At 38.5% G+C, this 21,959-nt stretch overlaps 1 protein-coding gene across 2 annotated transcripts in view; it reads right to left on the reverse strand.

The window, feature by feature from the left end:
* The window catches only part of shisa9b (shisa family member 9b), a 40,208-nt gene that overhangs the window by 15,224 nt on the left and 3,025 nt on the right, over nt 1-21,959 (reverse strand). For both annotated transcript variants that reach the window (XM_051888830.1, XM_051888828.1), the window contains exon 2: nt 20,672-20,793. In XM_051888830.1, the coding sequence (XP_051744790.1) occupies nt 20,672-20,793 (122 nt within the window). The remainder of the gene's footprint in view (nt 1-20,671; nt 20,794-21,959) is intronic.

The following is a 21,959-nucleotide window of genomic DNA, read 5'->3' on the forward strand; positions in this document are numbered from 1 at the left end:
TTTTTCACTTGTTTTTGGATCTGGAGATTATGTACTCTTTCAGAAGATGCGTAATAGTGCCCCTTACCATATAACAGTGTAAAGCCCAAAGTATACTTCGTTTTTTTACGCGTACGCACACAGTCGAACACACAGCCTTCTAAAGCATACTTCATTCGACTCGTACACATACACAGGCATTCAATGCATGCGCAGTTTTGAGCAATCTCTCACCACGAGTTACAACCCATGTACAGTAAATGTATTTGTACATGCTAGAGTACAAATGAGGGTACTTTCTAACCTCTTTGCACAATCTTTCATCTATGTAGGCCTCCATTATCGCTGTAGCTTGCATGAGCTCCGGTCTGTTCTGTTTATGCAGTTTTTCTTCCACAGAAGAAAGTCAGTAAGTTATGTTATGGCTTTTGGTGTTTGGCTCAAAAATAGGTTTTGAAGCATCCATGACCAAAGATATCAATTGTCATGGAGATGAATGGGAATGCTAACGGATCATTCTCTCCAGGTAATTTAGACCTCCTTGGCTGGTCAGGAGGAAATAGAAAACAAAGCTGCTTGTATTTGGCTAAAAATAGATTTTCAAGAGACAAAACTATAAATGCTGGACTGACAGAAATTGCTATAATTTGTGAGCGGTTCAGAGAGAGAGAAAGCGAGTGGCCGTTTATCCGCGAGATGTCAGCTATGCGTGAGATGTCACCCAGCTTTGGGTTCTCATCGTTTCGCTCTGCCAAGATGTCTGATTGGAATTTAGCCCATTTTTGAAGAGAGCCCTTAATGAATATGCCAGTTTTAGTTATGTTACATGCACAGTTCGATTCCCTCCTGGACGGTGATTCAGAAGCCTTATCTAACACCGCTAATAAATGACCGAGGTCAGCTTTGGGGGGGAAAAATGCATGAGACATTTTCGTCAATACCTAATGGAAAAACATGCTTCGGTGCATATTGCAATAAGAGAAACATTGCCCCAAGGAGATATGGTAGTAAGGCCAGTGCTGAATTTTTCATGAAAAAAACAATAATCAATATACCTGCATTTCTCCAATAAATAATACATCTAATATTACCACAAACATCTTTAGATCACAGGTTTTTGGACATAAATAGGGACTTCTGCATTGCAACTGCACACACAAATTCAGATTCATATAAAAAGCATGAGTTTGTTAGTGTTTATAATCAGCATAACTTTGTGAATTTATGGCATATTTTAATTCCTCCTTTAATTTTGCATCTGGAATGTACTTGAAGTACATTTCACAGCACAAACAGGGAGACCAAAAGTATAAGTTCAAGAACATCAAAAGAACTTTTTTTGTTAAATCCAACTCCAGTATTTGTGATCTCAAGTTTTAGTTTGAAGGAGCCCACTTAATGCTGTATCTCAATGATAAAAAGAGATAATGAATACAGAAATTGGGCTAATTACAGCCTTATTTCCCACTGGTCAAAAACAGATATCAGCCAAGCTAATTACTTTAGAGAGGGGCATGAAAGTACATGTTGTGTCTGATAAAAACAGCCTTAACTAAATAATATGAAGAGACACATTTCACATATCAGAAATGTCCTCAATGTAGCTGTAAGACACCAATAATTAAGATTCTTAGCTCATATCTTTTTAATGGAGACGTCAACAAAATGTTATCAATGATAAAGTTGGCTGAGTGAGATGAAAAGGGGCTTTCTGTGTCCTTTTTGAAACCTCTATTAACTGTAATACCATTAAAAAAGGGGAAAATATCATTCATTTGGTTTGTAAGGGTGAGTAAATGATAACTAAATTTAAATTTTTCAGTGAACTATCCCTTCAAAGAAGAAGGACACAAAAGACCTGCTCAATTGAGCCAAAGTGAGTCAAAAACAGACACGGATAGTCTGCAAGGCCTCATTAAAAATGCAATAGAGTATTTTGGGATCTAAACACAATAGTGACATGGGAAGGGCACAGACAATGTAACTCCAAGATAACTTTGGAACCGGCCTGAAAGCTGGAACAGAAATAATGGATTTATCATCATTCTACTACATTCCATGAGCCTTTCATATGAAAGTATGTGGGTATCTTGCTATGATATGTGTATATATGTATGGGTAATTTAAACGGCTGGCTGGTGTCTGTCTGTGTTTCCTCTAATTTCAGGTGTGTTATGACCTTCAGCCTCTCCTGTTACAGATGGCAGGCTAACTGTCAAATGTCTGCCTTAAAATAAATCCACATTTTGTAACACATTTTCCAGAGTAAAAACATTTTTTTACTGGCAGCATCAGCTTAATCAGTATTTTTGACTTGTTTTTCAGTAAAAACATGTACATCTTTAAAAAATAATTTAACTTAAAGGGTTAGTTCACCCAAAAATAAAAATAATGTCATTTATTACTCACCCTCATGTCGTTCCACACCCGTAAGACCTTCATTCATCTTCGAAACACAAATTAAGATATTGTTGATGAAATCCGATGGCTCAGTGAGGCCTACATTGAGAGCAAAGCCATTCAAACTCTCAAGATCCATAAAGCTACTAAAAACAAATTTAAAACAGTTCATGTGAGTTCAGTGGTTCTAACTTAATATTATAAAGCAACAAGAATACTTTTTGTGCGCCAAAAAAAACAAAATAACAACTTTTCAACAATATCTAGTGAGGGCCGATTTCAAAACACTGCTTCATGAAGCTTCTGAGCTTTATGAATCTTTTGTTTCGAATTAGTGATTCGGATCTCCTATCAAAAGGCCAAACTGCTGAAGTCACGTGACTTTGGCGCTCCGAGTCACTGATTCGATTCGTAAAGCTCTGAAGCAGTGTTTTGAAATCGGCCCATCACAAGATATTGTTGAAAAGTTGTTATTTTGTTTTTTTGGAGCACAAAAAGTATTCTTGTCGCTTTATAATATTAAGATAGAACCACTGAACTCATGTGAACTGTTTCAAATATGTTTTTAGTACCTTTATGAACCTTGAGGTTTTCAATGGCTTTGCTCTCAATGTAGGCCTCATTGAGCCATCGGATTTCATCAACAATATCTTAATTTGTGTTCCGAAGATGAACGAAGGTCTTACGGGTGTGGAACGACATGAGGGTGAGTAATTAATGACAGAATTTTCATTTTTGGGTGAACTAACCCTTTAAGCACAACTGTATAAGAGTTTTTTCTACCCATTTGGCAAATCAAGTTTTTTGTTGTTGTTTTAAGTATTAGCCTAACAATAGTTGTTAAATTTATCTTAAGCATGTACTGGAAAACCAAACAAAAATGCTGCTTAGATAGTTCACCCAAAAATTTAAATACCGTCATAATTTAATCACTCTCATGTCATTCCAGAACTCAACATTCCAATGAATTTATTTCTTCTGTGAAACATAAAAGAAGATATTTTGAAGAATGCTGGTAACCAAACAGTTCAAAACTCTCACTATCTGGCCACTGTTACACACACAATGCGAGTGGATGTCTGTTTATCACAGCTGACGCACAACAAAATGCTTCACGAAAAATGAAGCGCAAATGATAAACAAACAAAAAATGAACATACAAGAGTAAATACAAACAAGATTTCTTTGTTAGTCGCCAACAGCACAGCAGCTCCAGACAATCATTGACACTCAAACCCAGTGTTACTCACATGTGAAGCAGAATCAAAGTACCCTCTGCGTCTGTTTTCAGGTTTTCCCACTTAGCTCTCTCCAGCGCTGGAAAACTTTTCTAATATAAACGCGGGTCTTAGAGTGCTTGCCCAGTCATAAACCTTCATTCCAGTGATATTCTTTTGAGCTCTTTTGTAATGTGTCTCATCTCTCTTTCTGCAGATTTTTTTTTAAATCAAATCTCCCTCTTGCTCGCTCTGTCTCCTCGACCATCATACGCCCCCCTAATGCTGACTGGCTACATGTTTGTTGTTGTTGTCGGCCCAACTAACTTCCAAACAGTGTTTTTGAAAAACTACATACCCAACCTTTAAGACAAGTTTTAATATTTAAAGTTTAAAGTTTTGTTCCTCAAATAAATTTCTCTTGTTTTAAGGATATGTAGGTTGTAGAACCAAGACAGAAATGTTGATCAAGAAAATGATTTCTGCAGTGTGCAAGTATTTACTTTTCAAAAAAAAAAGAAAAAAAAAAGGATTGCAAAATATTCACAGAAGCCTGTGTAAAAGCTTTTTCTGTGTACTGAACAGTGGAAATGTGGTTCATTCTTCACCACCACTATATCATAATGAAGGCTTTGTGCACCTACACTGTGTTGTTAGGTCTTTCTTAAATTCGCTGTTGCCATTTCTGTCATGCATGAATACCCTTCCCATTCCTTGTTTGGTATTTTTTAAAAGCGTAGCATGTGATTCAACAGCATAATGCCAGTAGAAAACAAGACAAGCTATGACTTTGATTTCTTCCTGATCTGCCATTACATGACTCATTACGCACTCCACACAACTCCACACGTGGGCAGCCATCTTAAATTTGGAAACCCACGTCTGCATATTCATCTCTCCCCAGGAAATTTGGATGTTGTGCTGTCAGTGGTCCATTGGTTTAGGATAAGTATGCCACATATGGGCACGGACCCCAATATGCCTCATAGACTCAAACATGGATGTGAACTGCACTTCCCACCACATCATCTGACATTTGATATAATGAACAAAGACCCCACGTCTTATTTGTTTTTCAGACACTTGAGAAAAACATTAGATGACACTATTTTCTAAGCTTTAAAGGTTCCCTGCTTTGTGGCTGACAGGCTGACAAGACCTCAAACTGTAGCCTTATAAGCCTCAAGTTGTTTTTATTTCTCTGGTTTTCATCGCCAGTGCTGTGCTTTGTTCAGAGAAAGAAATGCCAGTAAACAGGGTAAATAATAGAGTATTTGGTGAATATCAATAAGACTGTGAGCATATCTCCTGCAACTCTTTGGTAATCTTGCCTTGTGGCATCCTTGGCATATATGTTTCATCTTCTGAACTTTTAGCCTGTCTCTTGCCATTTTTCATGGTCCTCTTCGACATCTTTGTGTATACCAGCAAAACAATGTATCCACCGCAGAGGAACTTAACCTAACTTTCTGCCATGGCTTTGAAGACAGGTTGATATGTTAAGGTCTCAGGCCACAATAAATGTAAACAATCAGTATATTCTTATGTTGCAAACAAATGCAAATTTCAGAATTCATTTTCTGTTTAATTCTGCCTGTACCGCATCATTAGTGGTACTGCCTCATGTGGTTATTATCCATAAATATTCAATATCCCCTCAGCCTCAAATTCAATAAATATTAATGGACAGAGATCGGCACAGCATTACCCATTACCCACCTTCAAATATTCCCAAAGTTATTAGTAATACTGTTTGCTCCTCCGCAGAAAATGGCTTCACATTGTACTGATGCAGCTTTGAGAGACAGACAGAATGGGATTGGGGGAAAAAAATGGATAACAGCAGAAACATGTTATTTGATTTTCAATGAGCCACGCCACAGTGACCAGAGGGCATAACATGGGAATACAAAATGTGAGACATAGTATGCTACATGAAACTAATGGAGCAATACCTTGAAAATGCTAAAAACAACTGCCTTGTAGATTTAGATACGAGTTTACAGTTTATTTACAGATGATATTTGTTTTGATGTTTTGCATCAAACTGTGTTTTTAAGTGTGGCTTGAGAGTTCAAATCATTTTGGGGCCACATCATTTAAGCGCCATAAAATGGTTGTTTCACTTAATGTTGAGCTCACAGTTTAACAATAAGATCATTTTTCGTTAATGAAGAAAAATGCATTATGCATTTGTAAATCTAGTGTTGTGTTTGGAGAAAATTTTTGCGCTATTTATAACTGTCTGTCGCGTTTACCATTGTTCTGCAATTTTTTTGCGGATGAAATCCAGTCATTTCCATAGGAGTCCACAAATTTGGGAAGCTGATCACAGATTTACCACGTTGACCAACAAGAAGTTGCTTGGTTTGAAAGTGACTTCTGTCTGAGCCGAGCTTCATACATTGCTACACTATTTACAATAGACAATAGATATTTTTGGCTGCAAAATCCCACCAAAATTTCACTAATGTGACTGCACCTTTATGCCATAGCCATCTCCAAAGTGGCCAATGAGGCTGTTCACATTTATAGTTCTGCGCTGGTGTCTGCACTGTTCTGCGTCGTATACAGCCAATCCACTAGGTGGCGGTGCAGACTATAAGAGCAAAGCTTGTTTACACCAAGGCTGCGTCTGAAATCTTATACTTTCTTGAATATTTTAAACAAGTAATTACTTTGCAACCACTAAACCACTTTGCAACCACTTTTTATAAAGTATGAATGTGTGCTATGAATATAAGCGGACATACTACATTCGCCATGTTGTCATTATCATGTGATCTATTACCCTAAGTTGCGTCACTTCACTGCCATTCACAAATCCTCTCCTGTGGACTCATAGGATAATAAAGAATCCATCATATGTGCACTTCAGAATCTCGCCAGAAGATGTAGTTCATCTGGGTACTTTTTTGCCTACTGTTTTAGGAGTAGTGTGAATTCGGACATATTTATTTTATCACATACAGTTTTTCGCCTATTATATATAGTAGGGAAGTATGCAAATTTGGACAAAGCCCAAGTGTATGCACAAGTCCTGAAAAGTGAAGCCAAAGCATTGCAATCGCCCCCTGGTGGCTGGCTGCAGTATAGGTCATAAACCCCGCCCTCTCCATGTATTCGAATGAACGAATGATTTTTTTCCAAAGATGGTTTCTGTCATTAGGTTGTTCTTATCACGCAGACATATGTTCAAGTGTTTGTTTTCCCAGTAAGTTTGGTTTTATGTTTGGATTTAAGTTTGGGATCATGATTGACAGCTGTGCTTGCGATTGGGTCTGCGGGAGCGGGAGTGTGGGCGGGACCTTGATACCGCAGCTCTACCTCAGGATCACTACTGCGCAGACTCTGAATGACGTAATCTGAAACAACCGTTTCAGGGGTATTTTGGCTTCATTTTTCTACAGAATGTTAATCACTTGACGACAATATCAACACAATTCCTAATTCATTCTCCATAGTGTTTTTGTGTGTCTTTCACAATGGGTATCTTTGTACTCACTATAATGGATTGACACAGTAAATAAACACTAACTGCATGTAACCTGATGAAGACACACTGAAAAAAAGCTCAAAATCAGCATACATTAATAAACTCCTCCAGTTTATCTGTTCTGAACTGCCTCACTCTCTAAATGCTAAACATAGTAATAACCTGATTTTTTTCTCTCTCAGTAAACGCTTCAAACACTCAGTCCAGAAACTCTGGAAGATGAAATGCCCTCCAGACTAAATTCTGCCACAGAAGAATGTAGACCAATAAAAAAAAAAAAAGAAAAGTGAAGTGGACCCATTTCTTACAGCGGTGCCATAAAATCCAGATTGGACTGACCCATTTCAGGAGTGTATCACCACTGGGCTTACATTTTGACTGAGAGGAAGTGGTCTGACAGCCACTCAATGACATGGTTTTTAAGTTGAGAGGAAATACTTTTCCCCTGCTTGACCACCTGTGGTAAAAAGAGGCCATGCTACCGTAAGTGCTCCAGTTGCGGTGGGAGGCTTGTGCCATGGACAAATGATAGGAACAAGTAGCACTCATGTGCCACACAGTCACCTGTCAGTCTCCAGTACAGCAGGGGGACGGCACGTTGACACCGTTACACCTGGAGAAATCCTTGAAGAAAAGTACAGCCAGACCATAACGGACAAAGAGCTCTATTTTGCTTTGCTTTATTTAACATTACATTACTTTAATTGTTTGGAGTCAGAGTAATCATTGTGAAATTGGGCTCTTTGAAATGACATTCTTTGAAATGGCATTTCTTAAGATGCTATTTTTTTTCTGATGATGCTGTCTTGTTTACAGACAAAGTCTGCATTGATTTGGACTTTGAATGTCCTTCTGTCATTCTAACCGTGCTGTTCAAACACAAAGTGAAGAATGATTTTCATGCTGTTTATGACGGCTCTGCGCTTGCATAACAATAACAGCTCTTGTAGGGTGCCATTATGCTACCAGAATACATTTGGACAAATACAGGAAAATGTACACATCAATAATCCACATTTGAAAAGCAATTAAAAAATAAAAAAAATATATGCCTACAAAGAGCCTACTGGGCTGTTCAATAAGTGATTATTCACTTTTTTAGTTCCGCTTGAAATCAAAAGCATTAAGAGTCACAGAGGAACTCAACCTACATAATTATTCTGCAATGGCACACAATATTGTGTGTATAGTCCTATTGAGCTATGGGAAATTATTAAGAAAACTTTTTATCTTCCTTAAACTCGAAGCCCTCCCCACGGACAGCACGCCAAATACGCATAACTTTACTCTATTTAATTATATGTAAATGTGAACTCATGAAGTAAAATAAGGTAATTCATCAATAAAATGTGTTAACACTCTGCTTTTTTGTGTAATGTTCCTGTTCCATATGCAGCGCTCAGTATATAGTTGTACAGTACAGTATAATAATCTGCAATAAATTAGTCGTGGGAACAAATTCTTAATTCATGGCCACATCTATATTTTCTTCCGTATGTCGTGTGTGGCTCCGTACCAAACAAAGTGATAGTAAAAGACTGAAATGACCAGGGATTTTGTTAGAAATAAACTAAAAAGATCCTCTTTTCTAACCAGCCGCTCTTTGGCTTCGACAGAAGGATATGCAGAGCTGTAGGTGCTACACATCATCCATTATTTCAAAGCCAAGTTTCTGAACACAGAATAGGCAATGTTGACGTGTAAACGTGGGAGGTCTTATGTTAATTTTTTTGGGATTCTGACAGATTTTAGAATGAGTCATTTTTGCATCTTAGTTCAAAACAAATCTTAAAAGATCAAATTGGATTCCCAATGATGTGACCCCTTTAACATGAAGTGGGCAACTGCTCCTCTGCAATCATCTATGGCCGTTTTCAGCTCAAGCTGTGGGTGTGTTTGACTGATGGTGGGATGTATGAAGGTCTGAAGCAATCCACCCCCTATTGTGACACAGCTCTCAAAGAGCCAATTTGGGCCCGATGAAAAAGCAGCCTTTCTCAGCTCTCATCTTTTCAACAGTTGCTTTAGCAGTGTGAGCTCCATGCACCCTCTGACGAGCCAGACGCGCGATTCATGTCACAGCTCCAATCGGGGATTATTTATATGTTTTGCTTGTTTTTGATGGTGTGCAGTTTTTTCTAATTATAATGTGTTAACTTAGAGCCTATGCGATCTGAGAAGTCCACACCATTGCTTGCCAGTCATCGCAGCCTTCCTCGGATGCCGCTGATTTACATAGCCACCTACCTGTCAGCACGTCGACTGGCAGGAAATTAACTGATAATTATTCGAGGGGGGGGGGGTGCATTAGAGGGAAGAGGGAACTCTGTTTAAGATGCGATAATTGATCTGACTGCCTAGGCTCTACCCGTCCTTGCCTAAATTCATTAAAATCAATAACAGTAATTTCAGCTGCGCTCTCAAACCATCCCCTGATGTATCTCAGTCACCGCACAGCACCATTACCAGAGACTACAATAACAAATCTGCTAAGAAAAGCGTCTGTAGAATGTTAAGAATTAAATGGCCACTCATTTCTCAGCAATGTTCATATTACTGCATTACACCCAAAAAAATTACTGTGGTATAGTGAAGGTGTCAGATGGTGATACCATGGTACTTTTAATATCAGCAAAGATCAGCTGCCACCTAGTCTCACGTAGCCAGACCTTCAGACTGACGGCAGAAGGAGCCTTCATTGGCCAAGGACCACCCAGAGGCCGTTTGACTGACATGTAATGCAACCAATCACAGTTTGTTTTGTTCCACGTCATGTTTAGGGGCGTGAAATAATTTATTAAAGTCAATGTCCCTACAATAACAGACCGGCGTGCATCTAATAAATTATTCACTCAAGAACGTTGTGCAAGTTTACTGCAACAATGGAGCCGCGAACTTCACATACTTTTGAAAATCCAGTGTTTACTTGATCCTGGTAAGCTCTCATTGTCACAGTTGTAAACACGACGGCGTTCCACTTCTTCCACGAGTTGGTTTGGCGTCAGCATTTGTTTCAAGGCGGACTATTAAAGAATGCGACACACACATCTCCTGGACATCCTGTAGAATTCAACCAACCAGATGACGACTTCAAAACTCCTGAAGTGTTTCCAGCAGACGTTCAGCCAACGGTCTGTGGGCATGATGTCTGAGGCTGAGACTAGCTGCCGCCTGACAAAAGCAATGCATTCTGGTTAGAAAATTTGTCCGACTTTTAATCGGCGCTGCAGCCACCTTACGATCACATGAGCCATCTTACGATCACATGAGCCATCAAAGTACCGCGAGAGCAAAACGAGACCAGCCGCCTAGGTCAGGCGCTGCAGTTGCTCAAAATCGGCTGCGAAAGCCTTGATGACGACACACTTTATTCTCACTAGTCAGATTCTGTGATGACAAGATGACGTGTCGTGTGTTGTCTTAGACAAGTTCCTGTATTTAACCAATCTTGATATTGAATATCTGATATTCAAAACACGGGTATTTCAATTGCATCCACTTATTTGGCTACAATCAACGCTAAAATCACGTGGTCTGATATAAATGACGTTGGTTCAGCACACTACGGAAAGCACAAAGTGTCGATCTGACTGCCGTCTCTGTACTCCTCCACCGCCTGCAACCGGCAGATCTCGCCAGCCGGTGGCAGTTCATCTCGAACAAGCCTATTGGTTTATTGATTTGACTGTGCACATGTGTGTCTTGTCAAGTCATTAGTGTCTGTGTATTTAAGCCCCTGAACTGAAAACTGAACTGAAAATGAATATGAAATCAAAAACCTGCTGTTTATTCACAGGTTTAAAAAAAATTTCTAATTCCCAATTTTTAATGTGATCTTTATGTAAGCTTGTTTCTGCCACTGAATAAAAACAAATAACCAGGGTAATTGTGACTTTTTGTCTCACAATTCTGATTTTTTTTGTCTCACAATTGCGAGATATAAACTGCTAGTTATAAAGTCAGAATCTCGCATTTGCGAGTTTATATCTCACAATTTTGAGAAAAAAGTCACAATTGTGTGATAAAAAGTCCCAATTACCTTTTTTTATTTTTATTTTATTTTTTTATTGTTCCATGGCTGAAACTAGCTTCCATAGATCTCAGATAGGGAAGCACTGATTTTTAAGGGTGCGTTCACACTTGTAGTTCGGTTCGTTTGGTCCGAACCAAAAAAGAAAAAAAAAACATTTAGTCCTGGTCCGATTAGCGTTCAGATTGGCAATTTTATCACCGAACCAAAAGATACCGAAATACCGACATACCGATACCGAAAAGCAAACATAAGTTCACAACACAACAAAATAAAGCACAAAACACAATGCTTGACAAGTTTTGGAATTCAAACATGTCTGTTTTTAAATGTTAAAAGTAATTTTAATGAATACAAATTATACATTTTAACCACTTGGTGTAATTGGCAGACGTTCCCTTCATCATGCGCCGTGGTAGCGCGTCAAATCATTCACAGGTATAAATATGTAATCACACATAGGTGATTTTGAATTAATATTTCATGTCGATATACAGTGGTTACATACTGTTGAAACTAATCGTGGTATTGATATCACTGCCGACTCTATAGAACATTGGCAAGGAAAACTTTACCGAGCTCTGAGAGCCCCCTAGTGGACGGGAGCAATTTCGTTGTGTTGTGGCTCGATTTCGTTGTGTTGTGAACTTATGTTTGCTTTTTTAATTTCGTTGCGTTGTGCACTACTGGGCCACCATACGTTGGTCTGTGTTGCGTTCATATATCATTCAAACCACACCAGAGTTCGTTTGGAAGCGGACTTTTCATCTTTTCAGCGGTCTCGATCTGCTTGTTTGGTGCACACCAGGGTTTGGATGGCAGCGTTCACACAAGTTCAAATGAACCGCATTAAAAGAGCAATCGCACCAGGGTTCATTTTAATCGAACCAAACATGACAAGTGTGAACACACCGGCTGATACCGATAAGCTGATAATTATTTTCATGCCATTAAAATGAAAACTGTTTTAATTGCTTTTTTTAAGTGAATTTATGTATCAAAACTTTATAATGCACAGCATAAAAACTTTATATTTATTTTGAGATCTGCAAAAGCTTACATTTAACAGTGTTTTTAAATTATTAGTGTTTTTAAAGACTACCTCTAAGTAGTCTTATGTATATATATTGTGTATCCCTAGTCTCAGACTTTTAGTGTTTGAAAAACCACTGCCCTCCTTGTAACACATTTTTGGCAAATATTTAGGAAACAAAGTTTGTGATAGTGAAACTATGTGATGAGTGTCTGTCATATTAAGACTGATATGTGGACAAATTCGTGAGCAGGTCATTATTTCCTATCTTGCTAAATGGGCAATCACTTGCAACATTTATGCATCTGGCATAACATCCATCTGATCCAATTATGATGCTTTATTTTGCCATATTTTTTTCAGCTGTACTATTTCACAGGGAAGAAAAACAATGGTCAGCAAAATCTTTCACCATCTCCATGGAAACAAGCTGTGCAGCAAACCAGGTAAAGCTGTCTGCGTAACTAAACCACAGCTGAACTCAAGGACTTTTGACAGGAATATTCACTCCCGGTAAAAAATTCTTATGTTGTGGTTTCTCTACTGTAAGCACAGAGAAGGCTCAGCATTATCATAATATAGATTCATCAGCTATGACTTTTTAACTCAGCTGCAGTCTTACGAACTCCAAACGGTATTGCATTTTCATTCATTTTAATACCACGTTCACCTCTAACAGTTATTTAGTCCTTTAAGCACTCTAAAAACTGCTCTAAGCTGTTCTGGTGTGTAAACAGAAGACTGAGAGTTGATTAGGTTAACTGGCATAGCAATGAGTCACCGCTAGTTTTTTTGCCCAGCGGATTCTGAGTTAAGCAGATTCTCATGAGTAAAACTGTGCTGTACAAACACTGGCTCTGGGGGTGAATTAATTATATATCATTGCTGTCACCTGTTTAAATAAACACAGACTCGCAGCTTGTGCTAGTAAATGTTTGGGCCAGAGCTTTACAGCAGAACTCTGGGCATCACAGACTTATTGTGCAAGTTTGATCTGTGTGGTAGCCTAATGGAAAATTGTAGTGGTTGGGCAGTAAATGTATAAAGCACTCAAGCCAAACCAAGTTTCTTGTGCTTGGTTAACCCAGATTGCTGGCTGGGGACTATGAATTGTATTTCAGTGACTGATTTACTCGTGCTAATTCTGTTTTCCCAGCCACTAGATGACTCAGGTTTGTCGATACGGATATCAAGTGTAATTTCAAGTCTGTATGTTGTAGAACTGAGGTATTTTTGGGCTTTTGCCTCTTTATTAGGTAGAGAAGGACAGCAAATTTTCGGCAGTGAGACAGTTTGAGGAGGAGGAGACGAACCATTCATAGATATGCTCAATAAGGAAGTCCAACCTTTAAATTAAATTAACCAGTTGCCTTATTGACCAGGGAGTCAAGATTTGGCTAGATTTGGCAGTTAGCCCCAGCTTGACGGTTTAACTACAACATTATGTGTGCAAAAAGCACCTTTCTCCATTGATGGTAAAAATGTAGAGCCATTGTGATAACCTCTTTTGATTAGGATTTCTTAAAGGGGTGGTTCACTGCGATTTCACTTTTTTAACTTTAGTTAGTGTGTGATGTTGCTGCTTGAGCATAAACAATATCTGCAAAGTTACAGCACAAAAAGTTCAATGCAAAGGGAGATATTTTCTTTTAAAGAATTCTCTGTTTAAGGACTACAACAGACGGCTGGTAGGGACTACAACGTGCTTCTTCCTGGGTTGGTGACATCACTAACCCTAGAATTTACATAAACCCCGCCCCCGAGAACACACAACAAAGGGGTGAGGCCATGTTACTGCATTACAGTAAGTAAAAGCAAGATGACAAAATGACAAGTTATAACCGTAATTAAACTATACCTGTTCTATCTTCATGCAGCATATATTATCTGGCTCTGTAAGCATCTAACAACATTTCCCACATGAGCGATTACCATGGCAGAATATGCTAATCAATGACTTTAAGATAGTTAACTCCACGTCAGCTACATAAATTCATCAACTAACCGTTCAGAAGCGTCCTGTTGCATTCAAAATGTTGTCACTTCTTCTTGAGTCTCTCCATCATTGTCCGACTCCGTTTTGAACATAAAAGGCTGAACAGTTTCTGCGTGTCTGTGTGAGGTAATGTGAGCGCTGCTAAGTGCTAACACGAGCTCCTAAAACTCTGCCCCCTTTTGAGAGCAGCAGCTCATTTGCATTTAAAGGGACACACACAAAAACGGAGCGTTTTTGCTCACCCTCAAAAAGTGACAAATTTAACATGCTATAAAAAATTATCTGTAGGGTATTTTGAGCTAAAACTTCACATACACACTCTGGGGACATCAGAGACTTATTTTACATCTTGTAAAAGTGGCATTTTATGACCCCTTTAACCAGTCAGCACTGTGCTAAGCTAGTAGGCTAAGGCATTAGCTTGTTAACTGAAGGCTAACTGAAAACAAAAAAAAGAGAGGGAAACATTTAACATTTTTAGCTCTGGTAATATGCAAAATGTAATTTAAAGAACATTAAAGGGAAAAATGTTTGTGCGAAAAAAATAAAATAAAATAACAACTTCTCTTCTGTGTCATTCTCATACGTTGTTTACGTCCAGCGCTTCCAGGTTCTACGTTTGAACACAGACTCATTATTGGCCTGCTCATATATCGCCGACTCATTATTGTGCTGCTCATGTGAACAGCGTCAGCCAATACTGAGCCGCCGTTCTGACGTAGAACCTGGAAGCACTGAACGTAAACAGCGTACAAGAATGACACAGAAGAAAAGACATTGTTGAATAAAGTCGTTATTTTTGTTTTGTTTTGTTTTTTGCACACAACATGTATTCTCGTCGCTTCATAAAATGAAGGTTGAACCACTGCAGTCACATCGACTGTCTTTATACCTTTCTAGACCTTGAAAGTGGTGGTTAAATTGCTGTCTGTGGAGGAGTCATATACCTCTTAGATTTCATCAAAAAGATCTTAAATTGTGTTCTGAAGATGAAAGAAGGTCTTACAGGTGTGGAACGACATGAGGGTGAGTAATAAATGACAGAATTTTTTTATTTTTGTTTGAACTAACCCTTTAATGCATATATTTTCATGTTCATTACAAATATGGTGTAAAGTCATTTAGAATGGTTATGAACATTAGCATAATCAATCTAAAAAATATAGTTTGTTAGCCTGACTTGAGATAAAACAAGGTTGGAGAATGACAAAAAATAATAATAATAAATTGCTCAAAAGTTTAAACATTAAACATTTAAACATTAAACTGATCAAAAGTCACTGTAAAGACATTTATAATGTAACAAAAGATTTCTATTTCAAATGAATACTGTTCTTTTGAACTTTCTATTCAGATATTAAGAATCTTGGGGAAAAAAGTATCACAGTTTCCATAAAAATATTAAGCAGCACGACTGTTTTCAACATTGATGATAATAATAAATGTTTCTTGAGCATCAAATCAGCATATTAGAATGATTTCTGAAGGATCATGTGACACTGAAGACTTGAGTGATGATGCAAGAATACAAAATATAACTGTATTTGCTTTCATTTTTATGTAATGTTTATTTAACCAGGAAAATGTGCTTTGACTCATTTCAGAACACAACTGGACACCACTGCTTAAAGAGTTAGTTCACCCAAAAATGAAAATAATGTCATTAATTACTCACCCTCATGTCGATCTACACCCGTAGATATTTTTGATGAAATCCGATGGCTCAGTGAGGCCTGCATTGCCAGCAATGTCACCGAACCTATCAAGATCCATAAAGGTACTCAAAACATATTTAAAACAGTTCATGTGACTACAGTGGTTCTACCTTAATGTTATAAAGCGACGAGAATACTTTTTGTGCACCAAAAAAACCAAAATGACTTTTCAACAATATCTAGTGATGGGCGATTCCAAAACACTGCTTCGGAGCTTTACGAATCGAATCAGTTGTTCAGAGCATCAGAGTCACGTGATTTCAGCAGTTTAGCAGTTTGATACGTGATCTGAATCACTGATTCGAAACAAAAGATTCGTAAAGCTCCAAAGCTTCATGAAGCAGTGTTCTGAAATCACCCATAACTAGATATTGTTGAAAAGTCATTATTTTGTTTACTTTTTGTGTGCCAAAAAAACATTCTTGTTGCTTTATAATATTAAGGTAGAACCACTGTAGTCACATGAGCTGTTTTAAATTTGTTTTTAGTACCTTTATATATCTTGAGAGGTTCGGTGACATTGCTGGCAATGAAGGCCTCACTGAACCATCGGATTTCATCAAAAATATCTTAATTTGTGTTCCGAAGATGAACGAAGGTCTTACGGGTGTGGAACGACATGAGGGTGAGTAGTAAATAACAGAATTTTCATTTTTGGGTGAACTAACCCTATAAACTGTAATAATATTTCTCAATATTACTGTTTGTACTGTATTTTTGTTCAAATAACTGCAACTTTGGTAAGCATAAGTGGCTTCTTATAAAAACATTAAAAATCTTACTGACCCCAAACTGATCAGTAGTGTACATTTAGGGTCAGATCTAAACTTGTCACCCACATGAGCAGCACAGTGCAATGTGTTGAAGGGGGTGGATTCTGGAATCCACTTCAATATTTATCTTTCGAGGAATTTATAATCAAGTTATTAATCAATATTTATCCTTCTAAATATTAAATTATTTGAATGACTTCTTCAGCGTATGTTTACGCATTACAGCATTTATTTTACTTTCCATCTTCAATCACTGTGTCTGTACCTCTTAAGTCCGAAACACACCAAGCTAGGCGCCGATGCACTAGTGGCGACGAAAGCAGACTGCGGGGTTGGCTCACGCCAGCAGCGTCTGGGTCCAAAGTTGCCCTGACACACCAAACTGACGCTCGACACCCAACGGCCAAGTAGCCCGTCCCTTCTGCGCCTGCGTAAGAAGAAATGCCTTTTCGTACCAGTAGGTGGCAGTAGCTGAACAGCCAATCAGAATGATCAGATGGCCTGACTGAACGACGAGCTCCGACGCCGATTCAACATGTCGAATCAGATGACAAAAAGCAAATGAGGACCAACTTCAGCCAACGGTGCGGAACACACTGAGAAAACTTAGTCGGCCGACAAACAAAAACTGCCCGACCGTCGGCTTGGTGTGTTCCAGGCTTTACTGTGAGTGTTGAGAACATGTTATCAGAATGTTTTGGGGAAGTATTCTGTTCAGCCAACTTCAACCTTGAAGAAGCTATGTATCTGTGTACGGGCGCTAGTATTCTTCGTTACAGATCAGTATGGATGAGGTTAATGACTGGTACCCTAGGAAGGTGGAAAAACTTATTTTCCAAGACAAGCTGGTGCCCAGAAACACATATCTGTGAGGTCACTCCATGCCTAAACCAGGGTCCTGGTGTCATCCGGATAATCAATGGAGATGTGCTTCTGCCTGTCAGTCCATGTGTAGACATTTTCTAAGTATATCTATTTCTTAACCAATCAGAATCATTCAACCTGAAGTAATGACGTAGTTAGTGGACTCTGTTAGAGTATAGCTGCTGTTGTATTGAATGTGTAAGCAGAGCGGCCTTACGAGTGTTGAAGCTGACTTCTCCTGATGAAACTGCAAACTATTCTTCAGTAAAAATTTTCTTCAATTAATTTTTTTAAACTCTGACTCCGGGTCTTCATTCATCATATCTGGTCATTGGGTCTTTAACTGTAAAATTCTCCTACAGTGTCAAGAACACATGCACCAAACACTCTGTCACTATCTTTCTGCTTCACTCTTCTTACCTTTCATAAATGACATGGTTCTCGACTTTTCACTGCTTTACTTCTGTGTTTAACACAACAAGGCCAAGTCAACCCCTTGTCCCAGTCAGCACTCCTCAAGTAAACACTTTAATGGTTTTGTGGCCGCAGAGCCTTGAATGTGAGCAGGCTTCTTCAGCGAGACGTCTGAGTTCCCTGCAGACGGCCCGTCTCTCATAATGTTATTTCTCCCCAGCGTTCGTACAGACAGCTCTTTAGAGGAGCAGCACCTGCATGTCGCTCCGCTCTGCTCCGTTGCACTTTCAGCAGCAAGCTCAATCACTCAGCCAGCCTGTTAACATACATTCCCCATTGCCTCTCAAGTGTTGTTGCCGAAAAACATGGGTGTGCACTACAGATTTCACTCTCTCTCTCTCTCTTTCAGAGCTGACAGCTATCTTTAAGTGCTCGATTTGTTTTCTTTCCATGAAATCCCTTTACTTCCATCTCAAAGAACGAGCAGAGACCAGTGGAAAAAGTCAAGCGTGCATCTTGTATTGTGATAACAGCCGAATATCAACAAAGAGCTTTTCACTTCCATCTAAATTCAGAAATTACTCTCCCTATCCACAGTTAAAGCAGCAGCTGTCAGGCCACTGAATTGCATTGTGGTAAAATAAAAGCCACCAGACTTTCTACAGCAATTTAGTTACATAAACATATCTTACCAGGCACGTTGGAGTGTTTGCATGAAACACACGGGCTATAAAAAGAACATACAACATCTGCTACAACTGCTTTTCTGACTTTCATTAGGAGGCTATCAAATAAAGTGTGACTGTTTGACTCGACGCAAGGCATATTGATCTAAACATCCGGAAGACAACTGAGACGCAGATCGGGAATCCGTCAGCACCATGGCAACACTGTGACATACCACAAGACAATGTTAGTAAATCAGCTCTGTCTGTGGGCTGAAGTTTATTGAACTAGACTTCCTATCTTGTAATATTTCATTCTAATCAATATTTACAGAGGAAACTTCACTGTGATTGTTTTTCATGCCAAATATCTTTTGGCAAATGGCATATCCACATCAATTTGAGAGGCACTGTTTAATCATTTTTGCCTCGACTAGATTTAAGGAAGTTTTATTTAAGCAATAAGTTACAGTATGAAAGGCCTTGCTATCTTTTGAATACAGTCGTGACCATATTCACAATATAGTCAAAGTCCCTTTAAGACAAGTCATTTCACTCGGCGGCCATCTTTGAAACACCTCTCAGGCATTCAAGCGCAGCTCTGAATGGGGAAACATCAAATTCTCCAAAGCTGTTTGCCAAGCTTTCGATTAAATTGCATATATGAAATCACCAATGAAATCTGACAACAACTGTCTCATACATTTCGTTTCTAAACGGTCGAATCATGACAAAAAACGGTATTTTCCAGGCTGAATCAAATGCGCGTCTCTATCTCATTTCGGAGACGCGCGTTTGATTGTTTCTATAGGAACCGGAGCTTCTAACGGCCGCTGCAGTGACGCAATGACTTTACCAATCAACGACTGGCTCTCATTTAGAAGGCGGGACTTATTCCACCATATTGCGCGTTGCACTTTCTCCCATTCATAATAATACGAGTGACGCATCTTGTGTTATTCTATAGTCTTTGGTGTACAGCCTCGAGTGCCTTATCACTTTGATAAAATGGTTTCTACATATCAAAAATATCAAGAACTCCCATTTTTGTTATTTTACTATGCAAAATCTTTCAGTGCCATCCTTATAATAGATACAGTCCCTGACAAAATAGAGTGTTGTAATGCAACAAAAATAATTTGCTAAATAATAGGAGTTTCATATCATAGCTGTTGCTATATCATGACTTGGACTTCGTATTGACCAATCAGAAGCCAGGACCAGAACTATCCATTTTATAATATACTGACCAATCAGCATCCAAGACCAGGACTATCCGTTTTATGCTATATTGTATTAACCAATCAGTATCCAGGTCCAGAACTATATGTTTTATAATATTTCATATTGACCAATCAGCATCCAGGTCTAGAAATATCCATTTTATAATATTCCATATATTGACCAATCAGCATCTAGGACCAGAGCGATCAGTTTTATAATATTCCGTATTGACTAATCAGAAGAAATATATGTTTTATAATATATCGTTTTGACCAATCAGCACCCAGGACCAAAACTATCCATTTTATAAAAGAACTTAGCATGCTTGCCAAAGTAAACTGGATATTTTTAAGGTGATAATTTGCTAGGTCTCATATTTTCCTGCACAATTGTATTATTTGCATGAAATAACAGCATGAGTGAGGTGAAAAGAGAGAGAGGGAGACAGACTTGTGTGTGTGAGAGAGAGAGAGAGAAAGAGAAAGAGTGTGCTTTCTGTGTGTGTGTGTGTGTGTGTGTGTGTGTTTGTCAGCCACTTAGCCTGTGGTAATTACTATCTCAGCATGTTAAATGATCACTATAGACGCATGCAAGTGCTACTGCAGCCCACCGGACACGCCAAAAATGGGCTTCTCTAACTACTTCCCCTGTTCTCAGTAGGAGTCGAATCAAGCAGCCGAAGATATTTACTGATGAATAGCCACAGGACCTCACAGCTGCTTCTCTGGGGTGAAGAAGATGCATCTGCTACTATTGGATTGTCACAGCAGCGAGTGTTTTCCAGAACGAGCTAAACTGAGCTTTAAGTGACATGGATTCGACCTGTTGTGCATGAGCACTGATGGTAAGGAACAGATTTACTTACGCAGGTTGTTTCCTGTTGCTCTGGCCTGCATGTTCTCGTAGTGTTGTCCATGAACTGCCAAACTCTCCTCCCTCTCCACATGTTCTCCGGGAGCTGTCTGGCGCATGACCTGGGCCAGGGCTCTATGGAGAAAGGCTTTGTTTACTCATCTTACAAAAAACTTAATTAATTTAGAGCACTTTAATACATATTTATACTGTTCTTGACAGACATTTCATCATCGAAAAGTTTGTTCCATAAATGTTAAATAAATGTTGACAAAGAGGGATTACAACAATCTGTTATATTAGACCGAAATGATAGTGTGGTATATTAAATACAACCATGAAATAACTTGCAGTCATTTTCTTTCTTGTGTTGACACACTTCCTTTTGAAACAGGAAAATATATATATATATATTTTTAATAGCCAATAAGTTGTAGTTTCATATCAGATTCCATGAACCTGATTTGTTACATCTTGACAGGTTGTATTAGTGGGAGGGACATTCTCATTCTAGAGAGCATCTGATTGGATACAAATTTAGATACACCCATTTGTGCAAGATGAGTCATGAATATTTTTAAAGGGTTAGTTCACCCAAAAATGAAAATGATGTCATTAATTACTCACCCTCATGTCATTCTACACCTGTAAGACCTTCGTTCATCTTCAGAACACAAATTAAGATATTTTTGATAAAATCCAATGGCTCAGTGAGGCCTCTATTGCCAGCAAGATCATTAACACTTTCAGATGCCCAGAAAGCTACTAAAGACATATTTAAAACAGTTCATGTGACTACAGTGGTTCAACCTTAATGTCATGAAGCGACGAGAATACTTTTTGTGCGGCAAAAAAACAAAATAACGACTTTATTCAACAATATCTAGTGATGGGCGATTTCAAAACACTGCTTCATGAAGCTTCAAAGCTTTACAAATCTTTTGTTTCGAATCAGTGGTTCGGAGTGTGTATCAAACTGCCAAAGTTACGCCCCCCAGTGGTGAACCATTGAAATTTCGAAACACTTATGAGGTAACGAAGCCTTGTTTACTGAAATCACGTGACTTTAGCACTCCAAACCACTGATTCGAAACAAAAGATTCGTAAAGCTTCAAAGATTCATGAAGCAGTGTTTTGAAATCGCCCAACACTAGATATTGTTGAATAAAGTCTTTTTTTTGTTTTTTTTAGCACACAAAAAGTTTTCTCGTCGCTTTATAATATTAAGGTTGAACCACTGTAGTCACACGAACTGTTTTAAATGTCTTTAGTTGCTTTCTGGGCATCTGAAAGTGATAATT

The sequence above is a fragment of the Ctenopharyngodon idella genome, chromosome 3 (genome assembly GCF_019924925.1).
Source record: "Ctenopharyngodon idella isolate HZGC_01 chromosome 3, HZGC01, whole genome shotgun sequence".
Lineage (NCBI taxonomy): Eukaryota > Metazoa > Chordata > Actinopteri > Cypriniformes > Xenocyprididae > Ctenopharyngodon > Ctenopharyngodon idella.